The 27,845-nt window shown below is 41.5% G+C and overlaps 1 protein-coding gene across 2 annotated transcripts in view; it reads right to left on the reverse strand.

The window, feature by feature from the left end:
- Positions 1 to 27,845, reverse strand: part of RNF128 (ring finger protein 128) — a 108,754-nt gene that overhangs the window by 48,616 nt on the left and 32,293 nt on the right. Inside the window, exon 1 of one of the 2 annotated variants that reach the window (XM_082717381.1) lies at positions 14,050 to 14,797. The exons of the other annotated variant lie outside the window; for it this stretch is intronic. Coding sequence (XP_082573507.1) covers positions 14,050 to 14,542 — 493 coding nt within the window. The 5' untranslated portion in view covers positions 14,543 to 14,797. Of the gene's footprint in view, positions 1 to 14,049; positions 14,798 to 27,845 lie in introns of those variants that run through there. 2 annotated transcript variants of the gene reach the window in all.

Here is a 27,845-nt window from a genome sequence, read left to right on the forward strand (position 1 = left end):
TGATTTATCCCTCACATTAGCCCTAGGAGGTAGGTACGATTATCACCTCCCATTCTGTAGATGAAAAAAACCTGAGTCTTAAAAGAGGTTAATCTGGCCAAGGTTATAAAGCTATTACATGACAGATTGCGATTCAAATCAAAATCCATCTGATTCCTAAGTCCCATCTCTTCGTCACTGTGTCATCAAAAGATCCATAGCCATTGCTATCGTTACAGTTTAACATCTTGATTTTAAGGAGTTGTTGCTGCTTAAAATGGAAATGCACAGTGAGAAGAACAAGATAGTTGTTTCAGCTTCTTGATTATGTGATTTCTCCCTCTATTTCTCAAAAACTTCCCAGAAAAACAGCATTTTGGATGTCATGGGGTTCCCCTCCCCACTTTTACATATAAAACAATTACATATCTCAAAATGTGGTAGTGAAGAGCTACAATAATCAAAGGAGAAATGCTACATTTAGTAATAAAACTGTTAGCAAAATGTTCAAGAGAACTAACATTTGCTAAACATCCACTCCATGTCAAGCACTTTATTTTTTTTAAGATTTTATTTGAGAAAGTGAGTGAGCAAGAGCATGAGTGGGGGAGCGGGGGAGCTGGGTTGGGCAGAGGGAGAGGGAGAAGCAGATTGCCCAATGAGCAAGGAGCCCAAATGGAGCTGGATCCCAGGACCCTGGGATCATGACCTGAACTGAAGGCAGATGCTTAACCAACTGACCCACCCAAGAGTCCCATAGAACACTTTATTTACAAAATCACAGAAACTGGGCATTGCTATTCCACCTTTTATGAACAAGATCAATGAAGTCCAGGTTAACAACCTGCCCAAGATCACATATTTATTAATTAGTAGAACTGGAATTCAAGCTCAATAGTCTGACCCAAGGACACCCATTCTTCCACTGTAATATGCTACCTTTCAATTTCAAATAGAACACATTCATTCTTGGTATACTAGATTGAAATAAACACAGAGCAATCATGTAGCTTTCCTTAACATCAAAGAATAATCTGTTAGTCTTTAATTACATTACTAAAGGTAAGTCAACAGCTTCTTCTTCATCAATTCATTGAAAAGGCATCAGTCAAATAAGAATGGAAAAAGGGTTGGGCAGTGACTAGGGCAAGGGAGGTGACTGGTGGGCTGGCACTAGCCAGTTTCAGTCTCTCTTAAATATTCTGTACTCTTGCCAGAATGAAATGATGGTGGCAGAAAGCAAGACTTTGAAATACCACTAAACTCAGAGTATTTGGGACAATGTTAAATATAGGTTGCTCACAGATGTTTGAACGAAGACCTCACTCAATATAATCACAGTTTTCTAGCATTCATCTAAGTGATTGCCAAGATCCTCTAAAATGGAAAAGATGTACCAACTTGAAAATATATTAATGGCTAACTAGGTGGCAAATCATAGTTATATTTTCAAAACTTTCAGGAACATTACAAATACTATTAAAATAAGCCAATTTCTGAGATCACCATAGGTTAGACCACAGGTTAGGAAAACAAAACGCAGAATCCTTAAGGTGAAACACCTGGAAAAGGGAAGGTAGAGCTAGAGTCGACATTGCAAAGAAAATAAGCAGAAAAATTCTAAACCAGCATGATCAGGACAAATACAATAAACTATATCTCACCAGGCTATCATTATGAACAAAGTAACACAGGAAAGTCTAATGGGTTGTATTCAAAATTTCATTTGTAAGTCAGTTGTTGGGAAGTAGAGGCAACACATTATCCCATAGCAATGTTGCTAAAGAGTGTGGGTTCCCAAACGAGCCCACAAATGATTGCATGTGAAAGACTTTGAGAATTAAAAACTGCAAAGCAAATATGAACTATTATTTAACCCATATTTGTAATAAAACTTTGCAGGAAACAATATCACTGGAATACCTAAAGTATAACCAACAAAGGCATTTCAAATTTATCTTAAATATTGGGACATAAGAAAATACATATTTAATCAGGGGGATTACATGGCTCATGAGAGGTTTTTGTGGAGACTGTAGGAGTGAGTTATGGACAACATTCAAGGTTGTTAAATATGAGAGCAGTGATTTGTTATGATGTTTAATTTCACTTCAAAAGAAGTGGAACCACACAGAAGGAAGCTTGGATTTTTTAAAAGATTTATTTATTTATTTGAGAGAGAAAAAGAGTGTGAGTTGGGGGAGGGGCAGAGGGAAAGAGAGAATGTCAAGCAGACTCCCCACTAAGCAATGGAACCCAACTGGGGACTGATCTCATGACTCTGAGATCATCCCTTAAGCGGAAATCAAGAATCAGATGCTTAATGGACAGCCACCCAGGCACCCTGGAAGCTTAGAATTTTTAAAAAAGACAGGGCTCCAAGAGTGTGTGAGGGTGTGTATGTGTGTAAGATTATTTGTGTAAGATTATTTAAGGCCGGGGAAGAGAGTGGAATAGTAGGATATAAAATCTGTCCAGTGGACTATCACTTCGAGGGAAATGCTAATTTTTAAAAATAAGTAATTCAGTTTTAATGATGTCTTAAATATCTTTTTTTTAATTAAGATTTTATTTACTTATTTGACAGAGATCACAAGTAGGCAGAGAGGCAGGCAGAGAGAGAGAGAGGAAGGGAAGCAGGCTCCCTGCTAAGCAGAGAGCCCGATGAGGGGCTCGATCCCAGGACCCTGAGACCATGACCCAAACTGAAGGCAGAGGCTTAACCCACCGAGCCACCCAGGCACCCCTTAAATATCTTTTTTTTTTAAGATTTTATTTATTTGTCAGAGAGAGAGAGAATGAGAGCGAGCATAGGCAGACAGAGTGGCAGGCAGGGTCAGAGGGAGAAGCAGGCTCCCTGCCGAGCAAGGAGCCCGATGTGGGACTCCATCCCAGGACGCTGGGATCATGACCTGAGCCGAAGGCAGCTGCTTAACCAACTGAGACACCCAGACGTCCCAAATATCTTTTTTTTAAACAATTTTTTAAGGGCTTTGTTTATTTGAGACAGAGAGAGAGAGAAAGCATGAGCAGGGAGAAAGACAGAGGAGAGGGAGAAGAAGATTCCCTGCTGAGCCAGGAGCCCAAAGTGGGGCTCAATCCCAAGACTATGGGATCATGACCTGAGCTGAAGGCAGACAGATTCTTAACCATCTGAGCCACTCAGGCGCCCTTAAATATCATCTTGATTGAGCTTGTACGTTTGGCATATCATTAATAAAGTGTAAAATAACAACACCACAATTCTCCTCTGCATGTACTCTAACAAATTCTCTTTTCTTGAATGACAAAACCACTGTTGGGGTGCCTGGGTGGCTCAGTGGTTTAAAGCCTCTGCCTTCGGCTCAGGTCATAATCCCAGGGTCCTGGGATCGAGCCTACTTCCTTCTCTCTCTCTCTCTGCCTGCCTCTGCCTACTTGTGATCTGTCTGTTGAATAAATAAATAAAATCTTAAAAAAAAAACACTGTCATTAGATGAACCCAGTGTGTCATAGGTGAAAACTGCCAATGTACTGGATTCTTCATACAAAGCTGTTAAACTTAATAGTGTTCTTAAAAGTACTGAACAGAACAGATATTGAAGGGGGCAAGTGAGGGAAAACAGGCTTCTTATGGGAAAGAAACAAAAATAAGGTGAGAGGTATGTATATGTATTGTGGGGGGTGAGAAAATATATATAAATAGTGATACAAAGGGTAAAGACAAACAGTTCATATGAAAATAGGAGAACGTCTTTAAAATTCTTTAGTGTTCAAGGTTATTTTACACATAAAGTAACCAATTAGTGTTAACAAGAAAGGACCACATTAACAATCATACAGGTTAGATATATTCAAAATGTCAAAGCAATTCTTTAAATTCTCATAATAGTCTATAAGTCATTTCTGTTATCAGACATGATTTGTTCCTATTGTTGCTACAGTCACATTATTTATGCTTTCTTTAGGATTTATCAATGCTATAAGAATATTTTGGGTTTTTAAAAAATAACTGATTTTTCTGATTATAAATATAAAATATATTCAGTATATATATAGGAAATTCAGAAAATACAGAAAAACACAATGAAAAAGAACAATAATCGCCCATAATTCTACCAATCAGAAATAGCCAAGGTTAACATTTTGGTGTATTTTCTCTTTAAAAGCTAAGACTATTTAGTTGAAGGCAGAACTTCACTAAGCTACTTCATCACTTCATCTGAAAAGATAATGACTGGTATCGAAACACACACACATCAACAAGTGAGTTCTAGAACATCTTCTTTCAAAAAAATCCCAAAATAAATAGGGTTAACTCAAAATCACTGATTTGTAGTTAACTTGAGCATTCAAGCATTAAAACCAAATAAATCACGCCTAGGTTCTGAACCTAACGGCCTCCACAAAGTCAGGCATGAATCACCAAACTTTCTTTTCTAAAGAAATCAATACTGTAACAAGCCAATTGGTTAAATTCAAGCAGCAAGTATGTGCCATGATATACAGAAAGACATACATACAGCTTAAAGAGAAAAAAGAACAGGAAAGAGAGAAACAACAAAGAACCCTTGTGCTCTGCTTTGCTCATAGGGCTCCAAAGTGGGTGATAACAGCAAAATGTGGCAACTCTGAACTGGCTTGGTAACTGCATCAAAAAGCACATGTCCTCTGTGCTTGGAAAGAACTCCCCTACAGTATGTAGCTAAGGACCCCCACAGGTAACTAGCTCCACAGCAGTGAAGGCCAGAGTTTCTGTGGGTGACTGAGTTCCTACCACATGTTGTAAGAGGTCACTCCCTCAGGACACAGAGTTCAAAAATTCTTCATCTTGGTGTATGAGTAGTCTTCTAGGGTTCAGGTATGGTTCTGTTTCTTGATCTAGGTGTTCGCTACACAGGCATGTTGACTCTGTGAAAATCCACTGAGCTACAGACTAATGATTTCTGTACTTTTTGGTATATATGTTATACTTCCAACAAAATTTGCAGATACAAAAAATTCTTCATCCCTAGATAATATTTGTGGTACCCTATCAAGTAAACTCTGGGCAAAACTCCAATAACTGGGATGCCTGGGTGGCTCAGTTGGTTAGCGCTGCCTTCGGCTCAGGTCATGATCCCAGTGTCCTGGGATCGAGTCCCACATTGGGCTCCTTGCTCGGCGGGGAGCCTGCTTCTCCCTCTGCCTCTGCCTGCCTCTCTGTCTGCCTGTGCTCGCTCGCTCTCTCTCCCTCTATCCCTGACAAATAAATAAATAAAATCTTTAAAAAAAAAAAACCTCCAATAACTGTGTACAGTTCAGTGGCCATCATGAAAATGAAAAGCCATCTTAGCCAATGAGGTGCTACTTAACCAATCAACAGGGAAACTAGGCGCACACAATATTTGTGACAAAGACATCACCTATAGGAGTATCATGGGAGAAGAGGAATTAAAAGCACAAATCTCTCAAAAGATCAAGGCCACAACAGGCAATGCATATGGGTTAGACCAGATCACATTTATGGCCAGAATATACATTTAGGTAAAGCTCTGTAGAGAATCAGTTTTGTTTTGTGGTTTTTTTTTTTTTTAAGATTTTCTTTATTTATTTGACAGAGAGGGATATCACAAGTAGGCAGAGTCAGGCAGAGAGAGAGAGAAGCAGGCCCCCTGCTGAGCAAAGAGCCAGATGCGGGGCTCGATCCCAGGACTCTGAGATCATGACCTGAGCCGAAGGCAGTGGCTTAATCCGAGAATCAGTTTTGTTTTAAATGTTCTAATTCATACCCCTCCCTGTCACCATTTCTGTATGTCCTTTCTGCCAGTTAATGAAAGAGAAGCTTGATCCCTACCCCCTCAGTCAAAAACCACCCCCTTCAACTTACAGGGAAATTCTCTATTTTTAATTACATGCAGAAATGCTTACAATAACAAGTTGGATACAAAATTTTACATACAATATATAATTATAATTCTTAAAATATATATGGAGAGCAAAAGAAAATGACAAAAAACACCCCAAAATGCTAAGTGGTTATATCTATGGATTTTTGTTTTCCTTCAAATTGTATTTTAATGCTACATTAATAGTCATAAAAACCACCCTTATGATCAAAGCAGGATATAAAACCCTAACTATACATGAAAAAGGAGACAAGAAATATTAATGGAACTATTGAATTTTATGCATAGCTTTTATTTTTAGTTTTATACTTTTTATATTTTCCAAGTCTTCTGCAAGAAAAAGGATTAATTTTATAGTCAGAAATAACATGGAGAATGTCTTTGATACTCCCCTGTTTACACTTAAGCCTGGGAACGGAGATTAAATATGGAATTCTGTAGGAGATAACACATCTTCCAGAGACTGGGGGGAGGGGTGGAGTTCTTTATGTGCTTAGAAAAAAAATTTACTGATTGAGCTATATTTCTTTTAAAGGTTTTTATGTAATGGAATTCCACGTATCAGCAACATGTTCAATGGAAGCATATTAACTGGAGAGATAAATTGAGTGCTGGTGTAAACCAAGTTTTTAAAACAAAACAAAATTTAAAAACAGGGAAAGCTCAATGTAAATACTCATTCTCACTATCTCATTGTTACCTAGGTCATTTCGTTATTAAAACCCCATAAACTGGCCTATGATGGTCATCACCATAAAAATTAGGGAGCTTGTAGTCTGGAAGCATTTGTAGTACACTCTTGTTCCACCTACTTTACCTTAATTATTTCATATATTCAGGCAAAAGCACAGTATACATACAATAGACCCTTGATAAATGCTCAATGAACTGAACTTTAAAAAAAAAAAAACATTTTACTTACTTAAGAGACAGAGAGAGAGAGAAACCCAGCGAGAGAGCATGAGCAGAGAGAAAGAAACAGACCCCCAACCAAACAAGGAGCTCTGATCCCAGGACCATGAGGTCATGAGTTGAGCCAAAGGCAGAGGCCCGGCCCAGCCAAGCCGACTGAGCCACCCAGCTGCCCCTCGATGAGTTGAACTTTAATCCCCTTCCCCATTAGATAATTTTCTAGTGAATCTTATGGCCCTCTGGCATTCTTGGGTACTTTTTTTTTCATTCTTGGGTATGTAGAGCAACTGAACAAGCATTTTCAGAGCACATACAGTAGAAAGGTTCCCATGAGGAATATGAAAATTAATCAAATATTACAATCCAGTAGGAAGGCAAGACATATAAACACAGAACTACCAGCGAAATGCAAAACGTACTATAGGACATGGAGTGCCATGGGAGCAAAACAAAAGGATTATTTTAGTTTTGGTGTGGGCTGTGGTGGGAAGAGGAAAAGAAGGAATTGAGAAAGCTTCAAAGATGAGGAGGCATCTGTGTTGGGTTTTGAAGGATGGGTAAGTTTTTGGCCAGCAGAGCTGGGAAGAAAAAGGGTATGGAGGCAAAAGCAGAAGTACAAACAAAGGAATAATAATGGGAAAGGACAGAAGGCATTTAAGGGTCAACATGAGAGAAGAGGTACATAAAGCTTTGAAAGTGTGTTGGGACCAGACTGAGTTCTGTGTGCCATGCCGGGAAATCTGTAAGTAATAAAATCTGTAAGTAATTTTAAAATCTGTAAGTAATCGCCTTTGGAGCAATGGCATAGATGTGATCAGAACTGTGTTCCAGTGGCAATGTGGAAGAACTGGAAGAAAGGACTGGAGGGGGAGACTGATTAGAAGCCTAAGCATTTGTTCCTATGAGAAGACACAGGAACTTTTAAAAAGCAGGCTAATAGCCACTGAAGGGGAGAAGGGGACCTTATGTGAATAGACTTAAAGTGATAGAATTGTCTGGAAGTGGCAGTTATTTATCAGAGGTCGGTCTGCTGTTGGCCCGGGTGTGAATGCAAGAAGAGGTGTTAGATGAATGAATTAATAAAATAACAGAAATGAAACAAAAGAGAAGAGAGGCAAAAGACTGATTAGGAAAACTTCAAAGGAGTGATTAACAGAGTTAGAATATGGTACTTCTGGGGCGCCTGGGTGGCTCAGTGGGTTAATTCTCTGCCTTCTGCTCAGGTCCTGATCCCAGGGTCCTGGGATCAAGCCCCACATCAGGCTCTCTGCTCAGCAGGAAACCTGCTTCCCTGTCTTTCTCTGCCTGCCTCTCTGCCTACTTGTGACCTCTCTCTGTGTCAAATAAATAAATAAAATCTTTAAAAAAATATGGTACTTCAGAGATATCAAGTTATCAAAGATACCAATTTGTATCTAGAAATTGATTTTAAAATAGTACTTTATATTGTCAAATAATCACTACCCAGTCTCTTCTCATCCTCTTTTGTACCTCCCTATTTAAAAAAGGTTCTTTTCAGGACGCCTGGGTGGCTCAGTGGGTTAACCCACTGCCTCTGCCTTCGGCTCAGGTCATGGTCCCAGGGTCCTGGGATAGAGCCCCTCATTGGGCTCTCTGCTCAGCAGGGAGCCTGCTTCTCCCTCTTCCTCTGCCTGCCTCTCTGCCTGTCTGTGACCTCTGTCTGTCAAATAAATAAATAAAATCTTAAAAAAAGAGGTTCTTTTCAATGTCAACATCTTAGGAAAAAAAGCAGAATAAAAATTAAATGTCATGTGGCTGAAAAGGGACTGGGTGATAAATCAATGTAAAAATTATCTCAAAGTCCTTTATGAATAAGTTTGGTAGCTTGAGGGAGAAGTAGTTATATGAAAAAAGAATAACAAACACAGGTTTTGGCCCTAATCCATTGGGCCCCCCAGATCATTTTCTTGCGAAGAATTCAGTTGACACACTCTATTCCTAAAGTGGTAAAGTTAGGATTTTAGGTAATGTGGATTTTGAAGTACTCTAGGTTATTCATCTTCGAATTATGTACTACCAACATCAGATTCTATTTTTGTTTTCTAAAATACATTTAACTATCTTTATTGTGATTAAAAACACGTTTTAAGTAGTTTCCTATATGCCGGGCACCGTGTTAAACACTGTATTTGCATTATCTCATTTAATCCCAGGGATTTTCCTGGGTTTTGTTTATTTATTTGTCAGAGAGACAGAGTGGGCGCACAAGCAGGGGAAGTGGCAGGCAGTGGGAGAGGGAGAAACAGACTCCTGGCTGAGCAGAGAGACCGATGCAGGAATCAGTGCAGGATTGATCCTAGGACCTGGGATCATGACCTGAGCAGAAGATAGATGCTTAACCCACTGAGCCACCCAGGCATCCCTTCCAGCAATCTTATTGGGCAAGATTATCATTATGTCCATCCTAAACAGGAGAAAATAGAGACTTAAAGTAAAATGACTGGCCTAAGATTTTAAAAATACAGAAAGCCCCTGACTTCCAATGATTCAACTTAATGACCGCATCAAAGCAAAGTGCATCCAGTAGAAACTGTACTTCACATTTGGAAAGTAGAACTTTTCAGGAGCTAGCAATATGCAGGAGATACCATCTCCTGATGCTGGGCAGTGGCAGCCACCTGGGACTCTCAGTCAGACATGCGGTCATGGTGGTAAACAATCTGTACATTTACATCCCTTCTGTACCATACAAACGTTCTGTTTTTCACTTTCACTACAGGATTCAACAGATTACATGAGAAAGCCCACATTTTATTACAAAGTTGGCTTTGTGTTAGAAGATTTTGCCCAACTATAAGCTAATATAAGTGTTCTGAGTACATTTAAGGTAAGTTAGGCTGAACTGTATTCAGTAGGTTAAGGTGTATTAAACACATTTTTGACTTAATGATATTTTCAGTGTGTGATGGGTTTATCAGGGACATAACCCCATCATAAGTTGAGGAGGTTCTGTAGTAAGTGGCAGAGCCCAACCTCTTAATATGTTCGACCTGTATATACAAGCAATTGTTTTATACATCCCATCAGAGACCACCAAATCACGGACTTAAACTGCTTGGTTTATTCTCACTTTTTTTTTTTTCCCACAGCCCTCAGGAATAAGGCTTCTCCTGTCATGCCTTTGAATGTGTTTCAAGTCCCTGTAAATGTGTCATAGATTTTAAAGGTTGTAGCTCTGCTCAGGTCTTTGAATTAATTCATGTCTGTGCTTGTTGACGCAAAGAAAATTGTACAAGCAAGTACCTACACCACTTCAACCCGTGGGCTGTGCTCGATTAGACAGCATGCAAGGTTCAGACCCATCTGCCTGGCAAAAGCAGAACAGTTAGTTGCACAATAGCATGTGCAACATGTCTCACTGTGACAATCCTACATTTTACACGGCTTTCGTGTTTACTCTGAGCTTTGGTTGCTTATTTCATTCTCATACTTAAGATATATGAATAGTGGTTAACCTTGAAAACCAAAATTTTCTCCTAATTTTTTTCCAGGGTTCTGGATCAGTTTGACTGAAAAAAATACCCAGAGACTGCAAGAAAAACTTTAAATAAATATCTGTCATTTGCAATTTATCTGTGTGAATCAGGATTTTCTGGACATTTTGCAACCAAAATGAGGTATGGAAATAAACTGCATGGCTTGATGCAAGGCTACAACCACCTTCTGTGATATTTTGGTTTACATAAAAACAGCCTTGGGGTGCCTGGGTGGCTCAGTGGGTGAAGCATCTGCCTTTGGTTCAGGTTGTGATCCCAGGGTCCTGGGATCCAGTCCCACATATGGCTCCCTGCTCAGCAGGGAGCCTACTTCTCCCTCCTCCTCTCCACCTCAGAGGCTGCTCCCTTTCTTTCTCTCTCTCTCTCAAATACATAAATCTTTTTTAAAAAGATTTTATTTATTTATTTGACACAGAGGAGATCACAAGTAGGCAGAGAGGCAGGCAGAGAGAGAGGAGGAAGCAGGCTCCCTGCCGAGCAGAAGAGCCCAGTGCCATGTGGGGCTGGATCCCAGAACCCAGGGATCATAACCCAAGCTGAGTTGTGAGCTGTAAAGCAGAGGCTTTAACCCACTGAGCCACCCAGCTGCCCCTCAAATAAATAAATCTTTTAAAAAGCCTCATTTTCCTAACTGATTGCTCTTAAAGTGGAGTTTCTCTTCAATAAACAAAAGTTTTAAAGCAACTGCTCTAAACCAGTTAGTTCTGTTACTTGAAAGAAATTAGTCTTGCTCCCAGACCTGTGACAGGTCAGAGTATGGATGTTCAGCATAAACTCAAAGAACAAACAATTTTAGCACGGGCTTTGTTGAGAGTGGGTAAAGAAAGTTTTCATAAACAACGACGACAGCAATGGCTTTTCAACATTTGCTGTCCCTTGTATAATTCAAGCCAATACACATTGAGTTAATCAACACTTAAACCTCAATCCCACCTCTTTGCCATGAAGATCCAGGATAAATTGTTTCTGACCAGAGATTACAATGAACCTTAAGCTTGCTCTCAGGAATAAGCAAAGCAAAACACACAGAACTTGGAACAAATGTTCAACAACACACGTGCATGAAATGCAAAGTGATGTTCCCCCTGTGTTGAAAAGCGGTTTCTCTAGGAGTTTATGGAAGAAATGTGATTCTATACTTCAAGTAACTAGGTGGTATTTTGATGGCTAGTTGCCCTAATGGTAAAATTTACTATGGTTATCATGTCAGGAAGAAATTTTTAAAGTCCCCAAATACCTTTCTGAGTGAACTTTAATTAGGTGGTCAATATTTACGGCTTTATTTCTACCTGATAGTATCCTGAAACAAAACAGCCATGGTTAGATTCAAACTGACAGCTGCATGAACATTTATTTGTATGTGTTTTGCATCTTGTTAGCATTAACCTATTGTAACAACTAACTGTACTTGATTGTGATTATTATCTGCTAGGTGGTTTTGATTTGTTATCTTTAAGAATCATGGCAATAGAAGTATCTCCATCTTACTGATGCAGAAATGGAGACTCAGTAAAGTTAAAGAGCCTGACCAAGGACACAAAGCTACTATGTAGTAAAAACAGAATTCATTTACTTGTGGAGCATAAGGGATAACATGGAGGGCATTGGGAGATGGAGTGAAGTGAGTTGGGGGAAATCGGAGGGGGAGAGAAACCATGAGGGACTGTGGACTCTGAGAAACAAACTGAGGGTTTTGGAGGGGAGTGGGTGGGGGGGTTGGGTGAGCCTGGTGGTGGTATTAAGGAGGGCACATATTGCATGGAGCACTGGGTGTGGTGCATAAACAATGAATCTTGGAACATTGAAAAGAAATAAAATGTAAAAAAAAAAAAAAAGAAGGGAACCCCCCCCACCAGAATTTGATACCCATTCTTGACTACAATGCCTGTGCTTTTCCTAGTGCACCATATGGTCTCTCAATAACGTACGAGTAAGATGTATGTAGAGAGCCTGGCACTCAGTGGGAGCTCAACAAAAATTAATTTTATTGTCCCTTAAAACTATTGGACAAATATAAGCTTATATTCTTAACAGAATTAGGATGAAAGTCCTCTAAACGGGGATTTATTAAAGGGTACTCTTCAATTCCCAATCACCCATGCAAATGAATCTCATTTGGAGGAGACAAAGTCAAACTTTTGCATTTAGGTAGCCGATGGAAACATAAGGACTTCAAATTTTGTCAAATCCTTCTTCATTTTTATCAGGTTTTAAAAAGTAATTTCATTCAAACCAATGAATTATCAACTAAGAGAGATACAGCTGCTCCTTTAGCCGATATTCAAATCTAAGAATCACAGCGCTTTAGAGCTGGAAGGAATCTTAAGAGTTCATCTAGTTCGCTTTTGCCTCTCCACACGCTGCCAGTTTGGCTTCCACCTTCTACCTCTCTACTATCACTTGGCTAGCGAGTAATCTGTACAAGGTCACAAAGCTGCTAGAGGCAAAGAAGGGACTAAAAGAACTCAGATCTCCTGAGTTCCAACCAGTGCTCTTTCCATTATACAACCCAGCCACTCAATGGGAATGCTCTCTCTAGGCTGGGCCAACCTCACACAAAACCTCTAGCACTTAAATAAGCAGATTCAGCTCCCCAGCGATTCCCTAAAAGGCTAATCCTATCAGCTAGCTTTTATTGAGAAGGATGGTGTGTTAAACTCTTTACAGGCGTTACTGCATTTCATCCTCAAGGCAAACCTGTGGGAGTAGTTCTTAGTTCTCTCCCTTTTGATTGACGAGGGAACACAGGCTCAAAGACTTCAAATAAGTTGCCCAAGGTCACAGGACTAGTTAGCAATGGAGCCGGAATTTAACCAAGGTCTGACTTGGGCCCCAGCTCTCAACAATTATGATATACTGCTACTATGTGTCCCTTCCCTTCTATCCAATTTTTTTCTCTGTCTTCTGGGGCTTATGAGCATACATATGCTAAGACTACCTTATCACAAATAAGGTTTCTGGAAGAATCACCAAAAAGGGGAAAACCCACAACATCCCCACAAAATGAAGGCCTACCCAGACTACTTTTGCCCCAAAGTCTAGGCCTTTGCTATCCTCAAGCACAAAGCTCTTCTTTTTCCGGTAACATTGATCACCTGTTTCACCACTCAATAACCTTAATCGGATCTTTCAAAGGCCAATGAAAGCAATGATACTGACGATCACTTGGGATCTGAGACCCCGCAGGGGCAGAAAAGAGCCCAAGAACTAGGCAAAGTTTCTGTTCAAACTGCAATGAGGTTACCAGGGCACAGTAACACAATCTCGTACCTGATACTGGGAAACACGGAGAGAAAAACAGGGAGAGAGGAGGGAAACCCTGCTTTGGGCCTGAGGCTGTTTAACTGGAAACGAGTAAGGAAGGGACTTCCAGGTAGCCTTCTGTCCTGTCAGGATTGCAAAGCCAGTGCCCACCAACAAAGCAGATAGTGCAAGGAGCCCTTGTGGAACACCAGGTAAAGGGGACGCAAAGAGCCCCAACAGTCCTCTCTAGTTGCCAGCTTCCACACTCCGTTTGTCTTGCCCTTTTCCACCAGACGGGCAAATCCTGGAGGATTTTCTCGCCCAACACCCCCTCCCCCCACGCAGGGTGAAATCTCGGGAAGGAGAGGACCCTACCTCACTCGGTGGGGACAGAAAGGGCACTCGGTTTCCCTTCGGAGCAAGGGGATAGGAGGAAGACAGCACCGAGGAAAATTAGGGTGAAAAAAAAAAGGGACAAAAACTGGCTTTGGTAGGGGGTTGCTGGGGCTCAATGTAGTAGCTGCACTCACCCGGGTGAGACATGGGGATGACCTCATTGCGGGTCCCCGGGAAGTTAAAGATGACGGCTCCAGACGCCCCTCTCTCGTACGCCAGGTGAATCTTGTCGGCAAAGGTGCAGCCCCCGCCGCGCTGGATCAGGGCCAACCAAGAGACCTGCACGGAGCTTCCCCAGTCCCCCGGGACCGTGGGCACTGTGAAATTCGTGTGCGGGTTACAGGCGTTGAGCGCCCCCGGCCCGTCGGGCGGCACCAGGACCCCCGCCACAGGCTCGAGCGGCGAATCCTGGCCGTACACGCCCTCCTCGCTCAGCTCCCACACTGTGCGGTTCACTCCGGTGTGCGGAACCCGCCAGGACACGTTGAGGTACGCGGTCCACACGGCCTCGGCTCCCCGGGAGCCGGGGGCATGCGGGCTCAGAGCCAGCAGGAAGCACCACGCCAACAATCGGGAAAAGCCGCAGCCGCCGCGACATAAGACCCCGGCCCCAGGCGGCGGCCCCATGGCTCGCGCGCTCTGCGGTTCCCGAGGGCCCCTGGCACGCGCCTTCCCGGCTCTCGGCAGGACCCCGGCCCGGCTCAGGTGCGCGCCAGGTGGGGAGGGGCCGGGGAGGGGCCGGCGCGCGCGGAAGCGAGGTGGGAGCCCCGAGGCACGTAGCGTCCAGCCGAGCGGTTGCGGCAGATTCAGCTCCTAGCGTCTCCGGTCTTTCTCCGCTACTGCTGCGGCCGCGTCGGGCTCTGGGGCTTTAGCAAGAAGCTCCGCCCAGACGACTGGGGGTAGAGGTGGCTGGGAGGGAGGAAAGGACACTGCGGGATCCGCCTCTTAAAAGGGTAGCGGGATGGGCAGGCGTTAGAGTAGGCTCTCAGGCTGTGTGGCCAGGGCCAGGTGTGTCTTGGCGTGTTGTTAAGAAAAAAAAAAAAAAAAGGCCGGGAGCTAGAGAATCTGCGACCATAAAATCTCTCGGATAGGATCCGAGTCCGTTTTGGATTGCGAGAATGGGTTTTTCGCTCCGAACATTTGTTTAAAGGCCGTTTCAGTCTCAGGCTGCTAGAATGTGAAAGTACTTCTAAACAGCACAGATCCGAAGGGTCTGAGTTGGAGTCAAGGGAGTTTTGGGTAGGTGGGTGGTGCTGGGGGCAGGCTGGTTATTGATTCTCTTGTGGGGGGGGGGCAGGAAAAGCTCATTGTTACTTTTTTTTTTTTTTTTTTTTGAACATTTCTCCTTTCCTGCTCCAGACAGGCGTCGTACCTGGGTATTTTCTTATGCTTACCTCATGCTAAATAGACTACATCAGAAGCCCCCTCTGAAAGTAATCTTAGTCCTCAGAAAAAAATTACCCTTTCCATACACCTCAAAACTGAGCCTCTTTTCTTCATCTTTCACAAACAGGTTTACCAAATCTATACATCTGCGCCATTCCCGACCTTAACTACACAATCGTTCCTCATTTCCCACCAACTGAAAGGAGCCTGGCTCACCTTGGTGATTCACTCATGGCACTGTTGCGTTATGATTCTTCCTTTCTTTAATTGTACAAGTTTTATCTACCCTGTCAATTGCATTTAATAGGTGCTCCAGAAATATGCATTGGATTAAACTAAATTAATACACCTGTTGTACGACAGGAATGGATAACTTTTGGCCTTGGGGAAATTACTTCTCTGTGCCTCAGTTTCCTCATCATCTGTAAAATGGAGATAATAATATAACCTACCTCAAAAGTTGTTCAGACAATTAAATGAGTTTGTACATGTAAAGTACTCAGAATTGTGCTTAGCAGAGTGTAACAAAGATATTTGTTAAATACTGTTATTAATAAACAGGGTCAGGGACCCCACCCTACCTTTTAAATGATTTTAAATTTGTCACTTTGAGATAATAATAAGAGATAATGACATTCAGGATGTTTTAGCCACTTCTTCAGTACAAAGGGATACAATTCACTTTATCCAGCCCAGCATTTGATCAGTTCCCTATCAATCACTCTCCTCAGTCCTTGGCCCAACACTTACTTAATCAGTATTATTCCCAAAGATTAAGCATGAGACAATTCTCACTTGATATTCTGATGGCTTGAGAGAAACCTGGAGGAAAATTAACACCATAACTAAACATCCCCTGGAATCCAAATAAATAGGCAGTTCTGTGAAACATAAACCCTATACACTGAAAAGGACGTTTTTATGTTAGAGGTCAAGGCTGGTATGGGAGGCCAATAGCATAGCACCCCCAACTACTGATGATGTTAATCTCTGGGATAAAAATTATCGATGGAAAAAAGAAAAGGTAGGATCAATCATCTCTAAGAAATGGTACAATTCCAGAAATTGTCTGAAATAGTTGGCGAAGAACTCAAAATTCAGTGAATATTGCCTGCATAGCAATCAACTGTATTGTACTTTAATGAAACACTATATTTAAAATTAAAGAGATCTGTTATAAGGCATCTACAAAAAAATGAATGTTTGGAGAGATGTTTCTTAGTATCCATTCTTAAACAATTATTTATGGCCCATCAACTGTATGCCAGCCAAGGGCTAAGCGTTGGGGCAGAAAAAAAAATAAGACATTATTAGCTTTTATGACACAAACAAGCAAACTGATAGTTGGAGTATACAGTGCTATATGTATATAGGGTAAATGCTATAACAGAGGTGTTCACAGAGCAGTAATGGATAAAAGAAAAGAAGAACCTCACCCGGACTGGGAAATTAGGAAGAGCTGCCCAGAGGAGGTTACACCTGTGCTAAGCTTGAGAGGGTTAGCCTTCTTAGGCATTGAATAATACGAGGGAATGAATGCACTGAGGCATGAAACTGACAATGCTGGGAGACAGCAAGTACTACAGGCTCTATAGACACAAAATGGTTGGAACCCAGAGTACAAGACATAAAGCTCTACAGGTACACAGAAGTCAGTTCTCGAGAGTCCTTTCATTTAAACTAGAGAGTTTGTACTTAATCCAAAAGCAAGGAGTAACACAATCAGTGTTTACACATGGAGTAATATAATCAGATCTGAATTTGAGAGATTGTTATGGCTTCTCTGCGAATAATAGCTAGGAGAGGACAAGAGTAGAAGCAAAGAGCCCAGAGAGCATATTTTTGGCAGTGCTCCAGGTGAGAGATGAAGGTGGCCCAGCCCAGACTCCAGAAGATGAAGAGAAGTGGATAGATCGGAAGCATGTTTTGAAGGATGAAAAAGAGGGAAGAATTGGGGATTGCTCTGAGGTTTTTGGTTTGGAAGACTGAATGGTATTCAATCAGGAGGAGGGTTTTAAATGTGTAGAAAGGGTAGGAAGAGAGATGAGCTCTCTCAAGACTTGTTGATCTTGAGGTGCATATGATGTAACTAGGTAGCACTGGCTGGTGGGCAGTTGGATTTTCTGATTACTGAACACCCACCAAGTAAAAGCCACTGGAGAGGTGTAGGTATACAGAGACCAAGAAAAAAAAAAAGTCCCTGCCCTCAATGAGTTCACAGTTTAGTAGGAAAGTCAGAGGTAAACAGGTAATAATAGTACAGTTTAATAAATGTTATGACTGAGAAAAACTTTGGTTGCTATGGCAACATGGGTATGGCTGAGTCTTTAAGAACAAATAGAGTTAATCAGGCAAAGAGAGTAAGGGTATTCAGGCACAGGCAATAGTCTATTACTTGAAAACACCAGGAGCATTCAGGAAACTAACGTTAGTCAACTATGGCTGGGACACAAGTTGCAAAGGGAGAGCCAGAGGAAGTGAGGCTGGTCAAATAGGTTGTGCCAGAACATGAAGAGTTTGGAAAATTGTGCCAGAGGGTGTCAACTCAGTGCATATGTGCATACATGCACACACACACACATACACACACACATAAAGGGAATATGGCAAAATGATAACAACTTTTGAGTCTCGATGGCGGGTCTGTAGGTGCTCACTGTATTATTTTTTCAACTTGACTCTGTATTTAAAGCATTTTGCAATGATGAGTTTTAAATTATGAATTTATATGGAAGTCAGTGGAGCAAATAAATGATTATTGTCAAATGTAGGCTTAATAGAGCATCTGGGTTGTACGAGGACAAGACAGGAGGCAGAGTGACTAGTGAGGAAGCTGACCTCCACAGCACGGTTCTGGAGGTCTAGCCCAGTGGTGGAGATGGAGATAACAGATGATCAAAGCTTGAAGACATGTACCCTTAAAATCATCCTATGAACTCCCCTTGCTATGGGTCCATTCTCACCAAGCAACCTTTTGTCCTTTAGTGCCTCATGTAAATATGCCTACAGGGAGATAATGCACTGATCAGCAAACACTAGTATCTGGTCCACTTGGAAGTTATACTTCTCATTATAAATTAATCAGTTGGCATTCTGGCGTATATATTGGTCTCTTGTGAATTTGGCGAACTGTGAATCAGTCCCCAGGAGCCTGGTTTCTGGTTATACGACCAATCAAATTTCAAAGCCTACAAAGCTAGGAGCCAGACTGCGCATCATGACTGCATCAAAGTCCTTCCCCTCTGTGGGGACTTGTCTGGGTAACTCCATGGCTTTCTCCAATCACATCCCTCTGTCATGCTGTGATTTCTTTTCAAACTGCAACAGAGTCTTGATGCTAACAATGAGGTCTGTGGATCAGAAGCATCAGCATCAGCATCAGCAGGGAGCTTGTGAGACATGAAGCATCTCCGGGCCCACCCTGAGACCTGCTGAGTCAGAATCCACGTTTTAACAAGATCCCCAGGTGATTTGTACATGCAAGTAAATCTGAGAAGCCCTGGGGTAGACTTGAGTAGTCCTGATGTGTAGCCAGCACCCAGCCTTTGCTTGAAAACTCCCAGTGTCAGAGTTTACCACCTCCCACAGCATTGCATCCTGAAGAGTGCTACACTTTTCTTGCTGGAAAGTTCGTGTAAGCAGTTTGATTTTGCTTCAGTCCCAGACCTCACCTTATTCATATATATGTATATATATGAATATATATATATATTCCTTATACCCTCAAACCAAATATCCTAGCCCTAGATGTATTCCCTCAGAGCCCTACCATCCCTAAGGCTAATTAATAACAGCTACTATTCATCGAGCATTTACTATGTTCTTTACATGCACTATCTCATTTAATTATCACAACCATCCTTTATTATTCCCATTTACAGAAGAGGAACCTGCCTCAGAGAAAACTAGCAAGCTTCCTTTGGTCATATAACTAGTCCCAGAATCAGGATGCCAGTGCAGTTCTGACTCTTAAGTATTAATAGCTGATACAAACTCAAGATCTTCCCTCTGGAGAGTGGCATTCACATTTTAAAGATTTATTTATTTATTTGAGAGACAGAGATCACAAGTAGGCAGAGAGGCAGGCAGAGAGAGAGGAGGAAGCAGGCTCCCTGCTGAGCAGAGAGCCCGATGGATGCGGGGCTTGATCCCAGGACCCTGGGATCATGACCTGAGCCGAAGGCAGAGGCTTTAACCCACTGAGCCACCCAGGCGCCCCACATTTTAACATCAGCTTATACCAAAGGAAGTTCAAGGGAAATGTTTCCTATGTGCATTTCAGGCCCTATAACCCATGAGGGAGACACACTTGGGTCAGGAGCCTTTCTGAATTCCTCAAATCCTACTACAAAGGCTAGCCTGCCAAATATTTGTATCAGCAATACTGAAATGAAAGCTGCCCTGAGTGGCGCACCGTCTAATAATGGCCTAATAATAAGCAGAGCAGCATCCTGCAAAAGCAACAGAAGGGGACCGCTGTGGCCGATTGAGTTTCCCGTCACACTGAGTTTCTGCACCGGCACAGAGATGGACGATAGCGTTCAGCCTTTAATATGTCTGCAAGAAATGAGACATCACATCTGGCTTATTACCATTAGATAAATGGCAAGGCACCATCTGGGACAAATAGTGTCCTGGCATTTAAGCAATGTTGTGGCTACGCAGCTCCACAGCATAGGTGTAGACAATGCCTAGAGAAGGGATGGCAACACATTTCTGCCCTAGGCAGCTGTTCTGTGGCTAGCAAGAAGAAACTGATGGGCAGTGTGGAGAGAGAGAGCAGCCAAACAAAACAAAAAGTCCAAAATAGGATGGAGTAGTATACTTTAAAATAACATCGTTGCTGAGTGCAGGTACATTTCAGTCAGCTCAAGTGGGTACATAGCCATTAGAAAATGGGATCTTTTGAAACCAAGCTTTCCTGCACTCAAAGAATTTCAGAGAGGGGTTTTACAAGAGGGCCACCGCTGTATTTGAAGCAGTCTTCTCATATCCATAACACTAATAGCTACCATGGAGAAGCATCAAGAAAGATCAGGTACTTTCTGCCTATGAGGCAAGTATTATGTGCTACCTGTTCCAGAAGAAGAAACTGAGGCTCAGGTTTAGTAACTTGTTGAGGTCATCCATGGTAACCAAACTGCAGAATTGGAATTTGACGCCACATCTTAGTACAAAGCTACACTCTTCCCATTACACCTCTTGCCACTCTGTCCAACAGTGCCTTCAAAAGTAGAGGCAGGAAGGCAATGTATTTACTGAGAATCTACTATGTGCCAGACAATTTACATGCCTTAATTCTATCAGTTGGTTCTTACAACAGGTAATGAAATCCCATTGTAATTATAATTATTATAATTCCCATTGTTTTTCAGATGAGGAAGATGAGGCTCAGAAAGGTACGGTATCTTGCCAAAGGTCATACAACCAGTATGTGGCAGAGCTGCAACTCACATTGCGAGTATGACTCCAAATTCTATGCCATTTTCACTCTGCCCTACTACCTTTCCACATGTACAGTAAGGTTATTATTAGAGGGTAGAAAGAATGGGTATTTTTTTCCTTTTTTAAAATTACATGCAGTTAGCTACTGTATAGTACATCATTAGTTTTTGATGTAGTGTTCAATGATTCATTAGTTGCATATAATATTCAGTGCTTATCACAACATGTGCCCCCCCCAATAAGGAATGGGTATTTTTATAGCCACATCCAGTGACATGCTTTAGTATAATAAGAACCCCCTCACCAGAGTGCCCTGATTTCCTGCTGTGCAGCCCCCAAATTCCTAAACAGAGATCATGAAAGCACATTGAGTCAAGTGCTTCATTGTCATTTATTAATGCCTACATCTTCCACTGAGCACACTCGCACCATGTGTATGGAGAGTAGTGCCTGAACCTGTGTCACCTGAAGAAAGGGCATTTTGTGTCCATTGATGAAAACTGCTACACAAAGGAATTGTACTGATGGAGGACAATGCAGAAAATTTGTGCTAAACTGCGTCAATTTTGTTGCTACTAGGGAATCACATCAGCTATCTTGAGTTTGGAGAGATGATTGAGGGGATCCCAGATTCCTAAAGAGGAACAAGGGTGGGGAAGAGCCCAAGGTGTGGGGGCAGGAAGGGCTTCAGGGGAACATTAGGCAGGGTTGGTGCTGGGGGCAGAGGGTGGGTGGGAAACAATGGACTCCAGTGGGAGCAGTTCTTACCCTCCACTGCCAGTATCAGGACAACCTTGTTGGGAAACTCATCTGGTCTCAGGCAGTTTCCTGTCATGCCTTTTCAGGTTTTTCTAGTAAGATGAAGATTTCAAAAGAAATAAATCTGTGACCATAAGAGATTTACGTATGTGCTATTGAAAGAGAGGAAAGCAATTACTTGGGGGAAAATGGGAGAGAAATAGGTGGGGTTTTTTTCTTTTTTTAAGATTTTATTTACATGTCAGGGAGAGAGCAAGAGAGTGAGAGAGTGACCACAAGCTCTCTTATGGGAAGTGACAGGCTCACCGCTAAGCAAGGAGCCGGATTCGGGACTCCATCCCAGGACCCTAAGATCATGACCTGAGCTGAAGGCAGACGCTTAACTGACTGAGCCACCCAGGCGTCCAGAGAAAAATGTTTTTAATGAATTTGCCCTACAGTTATGAACACATATTTGAGCTTTACTTCCTACCCATTCCTGCTACATAGTAGACTAGATTCACAGAGCTCGCCCATTCTAACCTTTGTTGTTATTTTTAACTTTGCTGTTGACTGGTTATGTGACACTGAGGAAGTTTCTCTTTCTTTTTGATCAACTATAAAACAGGGATGATAATATTGCAAAATTACGTAGCTGTGTTTTGAGCCATGTAATGTTCCCTCAGATTAAAGCCTAACAAATGGGATAGTCTATCTAAAGAAGTGTCTCTGATCTTGCCACTGCCTAGGACAAATAACAGGAGGGAGTGGGCCTGGCAGGCAAGGATAGATCTGTTTGCTAAGTTAGCAAGGATGGGAGTTCTTAAACATGTACGTGGGCAGTGAGGCTTTTGTTTAACCTATGGACAGAATGGGATTCGTTTTTTAATAGGAACATAATTTGGTAATTCCCAGTAGACCTGGGATTTCTGAAAAGCAATTTAAGAATAAACGTACTTATATTGTATCACAATCACCTACCGAGGCCAGTAGGCCAGTTTTTTTAGAAGCTCAAGTCTGCCTGAATGTGGGCAAAGCAGCCTTTGTATTCCAAGGGGCAAAGTCACAAATTCACAGCTGCCAGCTATATGCATTAGGATTAGCCACAACTGGCCAGGGCTCAAAACTGATCAATAACACATAGTAAACAAGTATTTGGCAATAAGTGACGGGGTGCTATCACATAGTTGAGACGACTGAAATCGGCCGGCTTACTGCTCAAAATTCACACAGTAATTAAGTCTGTCACATCAGAATTAGATAAGTGTTATGGTTATTTTGGTTGCAGGAACCAGGCAAGGGACAAGCAGGCCTTCAACAAAAGGGTATTTTGTGGCTACAAAACTTTGGTTTGCCTTCATCACAAATCATGCGGTGTAAAGCATAGGAACTTTAACGAGGAAAAATGCTACCGGGAATAACCAAAGGGGGGAGAAAATGCCCAGATCCACGGACCACAGCACGCTCTGGAATCTACAAAGTCCCTTCTCCCTTGGCAGACAACTTCCAGTTAGCAGGGGGCAGGTTCCCTTTTTTTCTAAGTTGTCTCTGTGTAACTTTGGGGGCAGATAACATCAGTATACTTCATGTTCTTCATAGCAAACTAGTTCAGATGCCGAAGTCAGTGACTGCTTAATATTCTGGATGTTGTCAACTCTCGAGCCACAGAAGGCCTTTCACTAGAGGCAATGAAGTGGCTCAGTAATGTTTGCTCTTCGTGAGGAAAAAAAAAAAAAAAAGAGCAGAAATTGAAAGCCTGAAGCTCTTGTTTGTTTGAAGAAGAGGCTCGTCGAGTTTACCTTCAATAATCTCACCAGTTCATTAAATGTCTTCATTTTTCGGAGGTGGGGATGGCTGAGGTGTTTAGAGACCTGACAAGAGAGCATATGTTTGGACCCTACACACGGTGTTTATAGTGGAGCACCCTGCTGATTTCAGGATCTGCTATTTGGTTGGATTCAAGACGGGATGAAAACATCCCACACATTTCAACTATCAGTTATGCCCCTCATAGGCATTTTCAGCAGAGATTTCTAAGTTCCAAGACAGAGGTAATATTAAAAAAAAAAAAAAAGGGGAGAGAGAGAGAGAAAGAGTGTATTTATAATGCCTGCTTTCTTTTTTTCACAGAATCGTGTCACTCCAATTCGTGTTAGGTAGCAGTGAACAAGCAAAGGAAAAGCAGACATCCTGGGGGAAAAGTGCCAGATTAATTCCACCCGATTGCTGCAGTCAGTATATAAATTTAGGAATAAAACATTTTTTACTAACTTTGACCCTCTGGACTCTCTGACATACAAAATTGTAAGCAGTAGTATCATTGGGCATGTAGGAATTATAATTTTCTCTTTTGGAGTTTCAGTGATTTAAAGGAAAATTCACCTGTTCTCTAATTTTCTCATTAGAATAATAAATTTTGGGGGGCGCCTGGGTGGCTCAGTCAGTTAAGCATCTGCCTTCAGTTCAGGTCATGATCCCCAAGGTCCTGGGATCAAGCCCCACACACTTCAGGCTCCCTGCACAGCAGGGGAGCCTGCTTCTCCCTTTCCTTCTGCCCCTCCCCCACTTGTGCTGTCTCTCTTGCTTACTCACTCTCGAAAAGAAATAAATAGATCTTTTAAAAAAAACAAGAATAATAAACTTTTTTAGAGCTTTTAATGTCTACAAAGTCTTATGACAGTGTCGGGGAAGATTAAAAAGATCAAAGCAACACAGCCCATCCATTAAGTATCTCAGGCTACTGGGGGTAAATTGTTTCAGGAAAAATATTGTGGGCCCTCTTTGTTTTTGCCTGCATGCATCTAGATTATCAGCAATACAAGCTTTAATTAAAAGCTTCGTCCAATCTCAAATGTCTACTAGTGGAGAAGTGATATTAATTTTCTTTTAGACTATTATAAATAGCCTTCTAATTGATCTCCCTGCTTTTTGTCTCTCCATCCACGTCATCCTTCATCTTACTGCCATATTATGCTTTCCAAAACATAGCTATGATTCTGTAACTTCTTGTTGCATATTAAATAAAATACAAATTTCTAAACTTAAAAGGCTAGCCCCACCACAATCGAGGGCCATCTGACTACTGCTTCCTTTATGCCTTCACTGTATGTGACTGGATCTGTATTATATAGGTAGCATCTTCCAGACTCTGCTACATTTATTTCCCTACATATCTATCACCTCCATCAGAGACTGAGTTCCTTGAGGGGGGGCCACATATTTTTCTTTTTGGTAGCCCCAGCTCCTACCCTGGCATGTTAGAGTACATTTGAAGAACGAGTAAATGGCTGGCCAGACCTGAAGGGCAGGCTCTCTATCTGGTATGAATTTTTCCCATTGTTTTCAAGGTATAGTTTACACACTGTAAAACTTACCCTTTTTAGTGTATAGTTCTGCATGTTTTAACAAACATACAGTTGTGTAACCTCGACCACAATCAAGACACAGAACACTCTCATCACTCCTCAACTTCCCTTGTGTTTTGCTTTTATAGTCAAAACCCTGCCCCCTCACTCTTACCCTGGCAACCCCTGGTCTGTTTTCTGTCCCTATGGTTTCACTTTTTCCAGAATGTATTTCCATTCAGTATGTAGCTTTTTTGTCAAACTTCTTTCACTTAGCAAAATGCACTTGAGATTCATCCATGTTATTGTGTTGGCATGACATTTAAACAAAAGGGTTGTCAAAGAGATGGGTGCTGTGAGGGGGTACACAGTCTTGTGTGAGTATAGAGACAGGAATGTTTGCTTCTGACTCAAGGAATTAGAGGAGATTTCATGGAGAAAGTAACATCTGAGTAGGGCCTTAAGGGACAGGTGGGGTTTTATAGGTATGAATGAGGAGAGAAGATAGATCAGGAAAGGATATAGCAGGAACCAAAGCTCTAAGTCAGGAAACAGCAGAATAGGTTTAGAAAACATTGTTTCACTTAGGTGCCTGCTCAAGAGGAGGAGGAGTAGGAGACAGGCCCAGAAAGGTAGGTTAGGACTTTGTTGACCTTGAGTACCTATTGAGGAATTTGATCTTGATTTTATGAGGCAGTGGTCAGCCATTGCAGGTTTTTGATTCAGATTCTTTTTGGGGGAGAGTAATACTTCTACCCACAGGTAATTATGCTGCCCCACCAGGGCTGAAGTAGATTGTTGTTCACTGTCAGGGTGAGTAGACAACTGTGACTCTTAAAACAGGGCAACAAATCACATTGAAATATATCAAAAACACACCAAAGCTATAAAATATCTGTGCTAACAGTACTTTCTAGAATATGTATTCATGATATGACCAAATCCAACACCTACAAAAATCTCCCTGATCTCTCCATTCATTTGTAGTCTCTCAATTCTCTCTATAGTTAAGATATCAAAAAGCCAACTGTTGTTCCTGGATCCTCTTTTCTTAATTCTCCATGGAAACATCTTCACAGGGGTGAGAATTTACATTGGGGCGTCTATCTTAGCAGATAGCCAATAAACAAGTCCCAACTTAACAGCATTAATTTTTTTTTGTAAACCATATCCCACCAATATTACCCAAATTGCTATGTAAAGAAACAAACAGAAAACAAATCAATCAATCAATCAAACAAACAAACAAACAAACAAAAAAAACCCTTCCTAGTTTGGATGCTTTTTCTCTGAGTCAAGAACAGACATTTGACCAAAGAGGATATGCAGATGGCAAATAAGCACATGAGAAGATGTTCAACATCCTTAGCCATTAGGGAAATGCAAATTAAAACCACAATGTGATATCACAGCATGCCTCCCAGAAAGGCTTAAAAAAAGTAGTAACACCAAATGATGATGAGGATGTGGAGAAACCGGATCACATACACACATACACTGTTGATGGGAATGTAAAATAGCAAGCCAATCTGGAAAGCAGTCTGGCCATTTCTTTCTTTCTTTCTTTCTTTTAAAGATCTTATTTATTTATTTGAGAGAGAGCAAAAGCGAAACAGCATGAGATGGGCAGAGGAACAGAGGAAGAGGGAGAAGCAGACTCCCCACTGAACAGGGAGCCTGCCATGGGCCTTGATCCCAGGACCCTGAGATCATGACCTGAGCCAAAGGCAGACGCTTAACCGACTGAGCCACCTGGGCATCCCTCTTGAAAAAGTCTGGCAGTTTCTTATAAAACTAAACATGCAACTACCACATGCACATGACTCAGAAATTCCAGTCATGAGGCTTTGTCTCAGCTAAATGAAAAGTTAGGCTCACTAAAACCTGAGTATGAATGTTCATAGCAGCTTCATTCATAATTGTCCCAAACTGGAAACAACTCAGATGTACTTCAATAGATGAGTGATTAAACTGGGATACATCCATACCCTGGAATGCTACTCAGTAGTAAAAAGGAATGAACTATGAATATATGGAATGATCTGGATGAATCTCCCCAGATTTATGCTGAGTTTAAAAAAAAAAAGCCAATCCCAAAAGGCTACCTACAGTATGATTCCATTTATATAACGTTTTTGAGATGAGAATATTATAGTAATGGAGAACAGATTAGTGGTTGTCCCACAGTTAAAGAGAGGGTGTGGGTTGGAGTTGTGGGTGGTTATAAAAAGGCAATACAACAGAACCTGTAGTGATGATGTTATTCTGAATCTTATCTGTGGTGATGGTCACATGAAACGACACACATGATAAAATTGCACAACACATGCTAATGAGTGCCTGAAAACTAGTAAAATCCAAAGAAGGTGGGTGGATTGCATCAATGTCAATTTCCTGGTTGTGATATTATACTCTAGTTACTTAAGGTAATAGCACTGGGAGAAATCTGGAGAAAGGATACAGAATATCTCATTTCTTCTTTCTTTTCTTTGTTTTTTTTTTTTTTAAGATTTCATTTATTTATTTGACAGAGAGAAATTACAAGTACACTGAGAGGCAGACAGAGAGAGAGAGAAGGAAGCAGGCTCCCTGCCGAGCAGAGAGCCCGATTCGGGACTGGATCCCAGGACCCTGAGATCATGACCTGAGCCGAAGGCAGTGGCTTAACTCACTGAGCCACCCAGGTGCCCCTCTTTGTTTTTTTGTTTTTTGTTTTTTTTTGGGTCATTATGTTATCTCTATCTCTTACAATTGCATGTGAACCTACAATTTTCTCAAAATAAAATGTTTTTTAACGAGAGGAATATGTGTTGTTTGTAAGAAATGTATGCTGCATTATTTGAATTAACTTCAGAAAATTATTATTATTATTATTTTTTGCCAAGGAATTTGGATGTTTTCTTATAGCATTAAAAAAATAGTAAAATTCACCATGTTTCTAGTTTCAGCTATGTTATCAGGAAACGAGGATCCCAAAGAGGGGAACTAATTCTGCTCCTTCTAGAGTGGTTCTAAAC

Source organism: Mustela nivalis, assembly GCF_964662115.1.
Source record: "Mustela nivalis genome assembly, chromosome: X".
NCBI classification, from domain to species: domain Eukaryota; kingdom Metazoa; phylum Chordata; class Mammalia; order Carnivora; family Mustelidae; genus Mustela; species Mustela nivalis.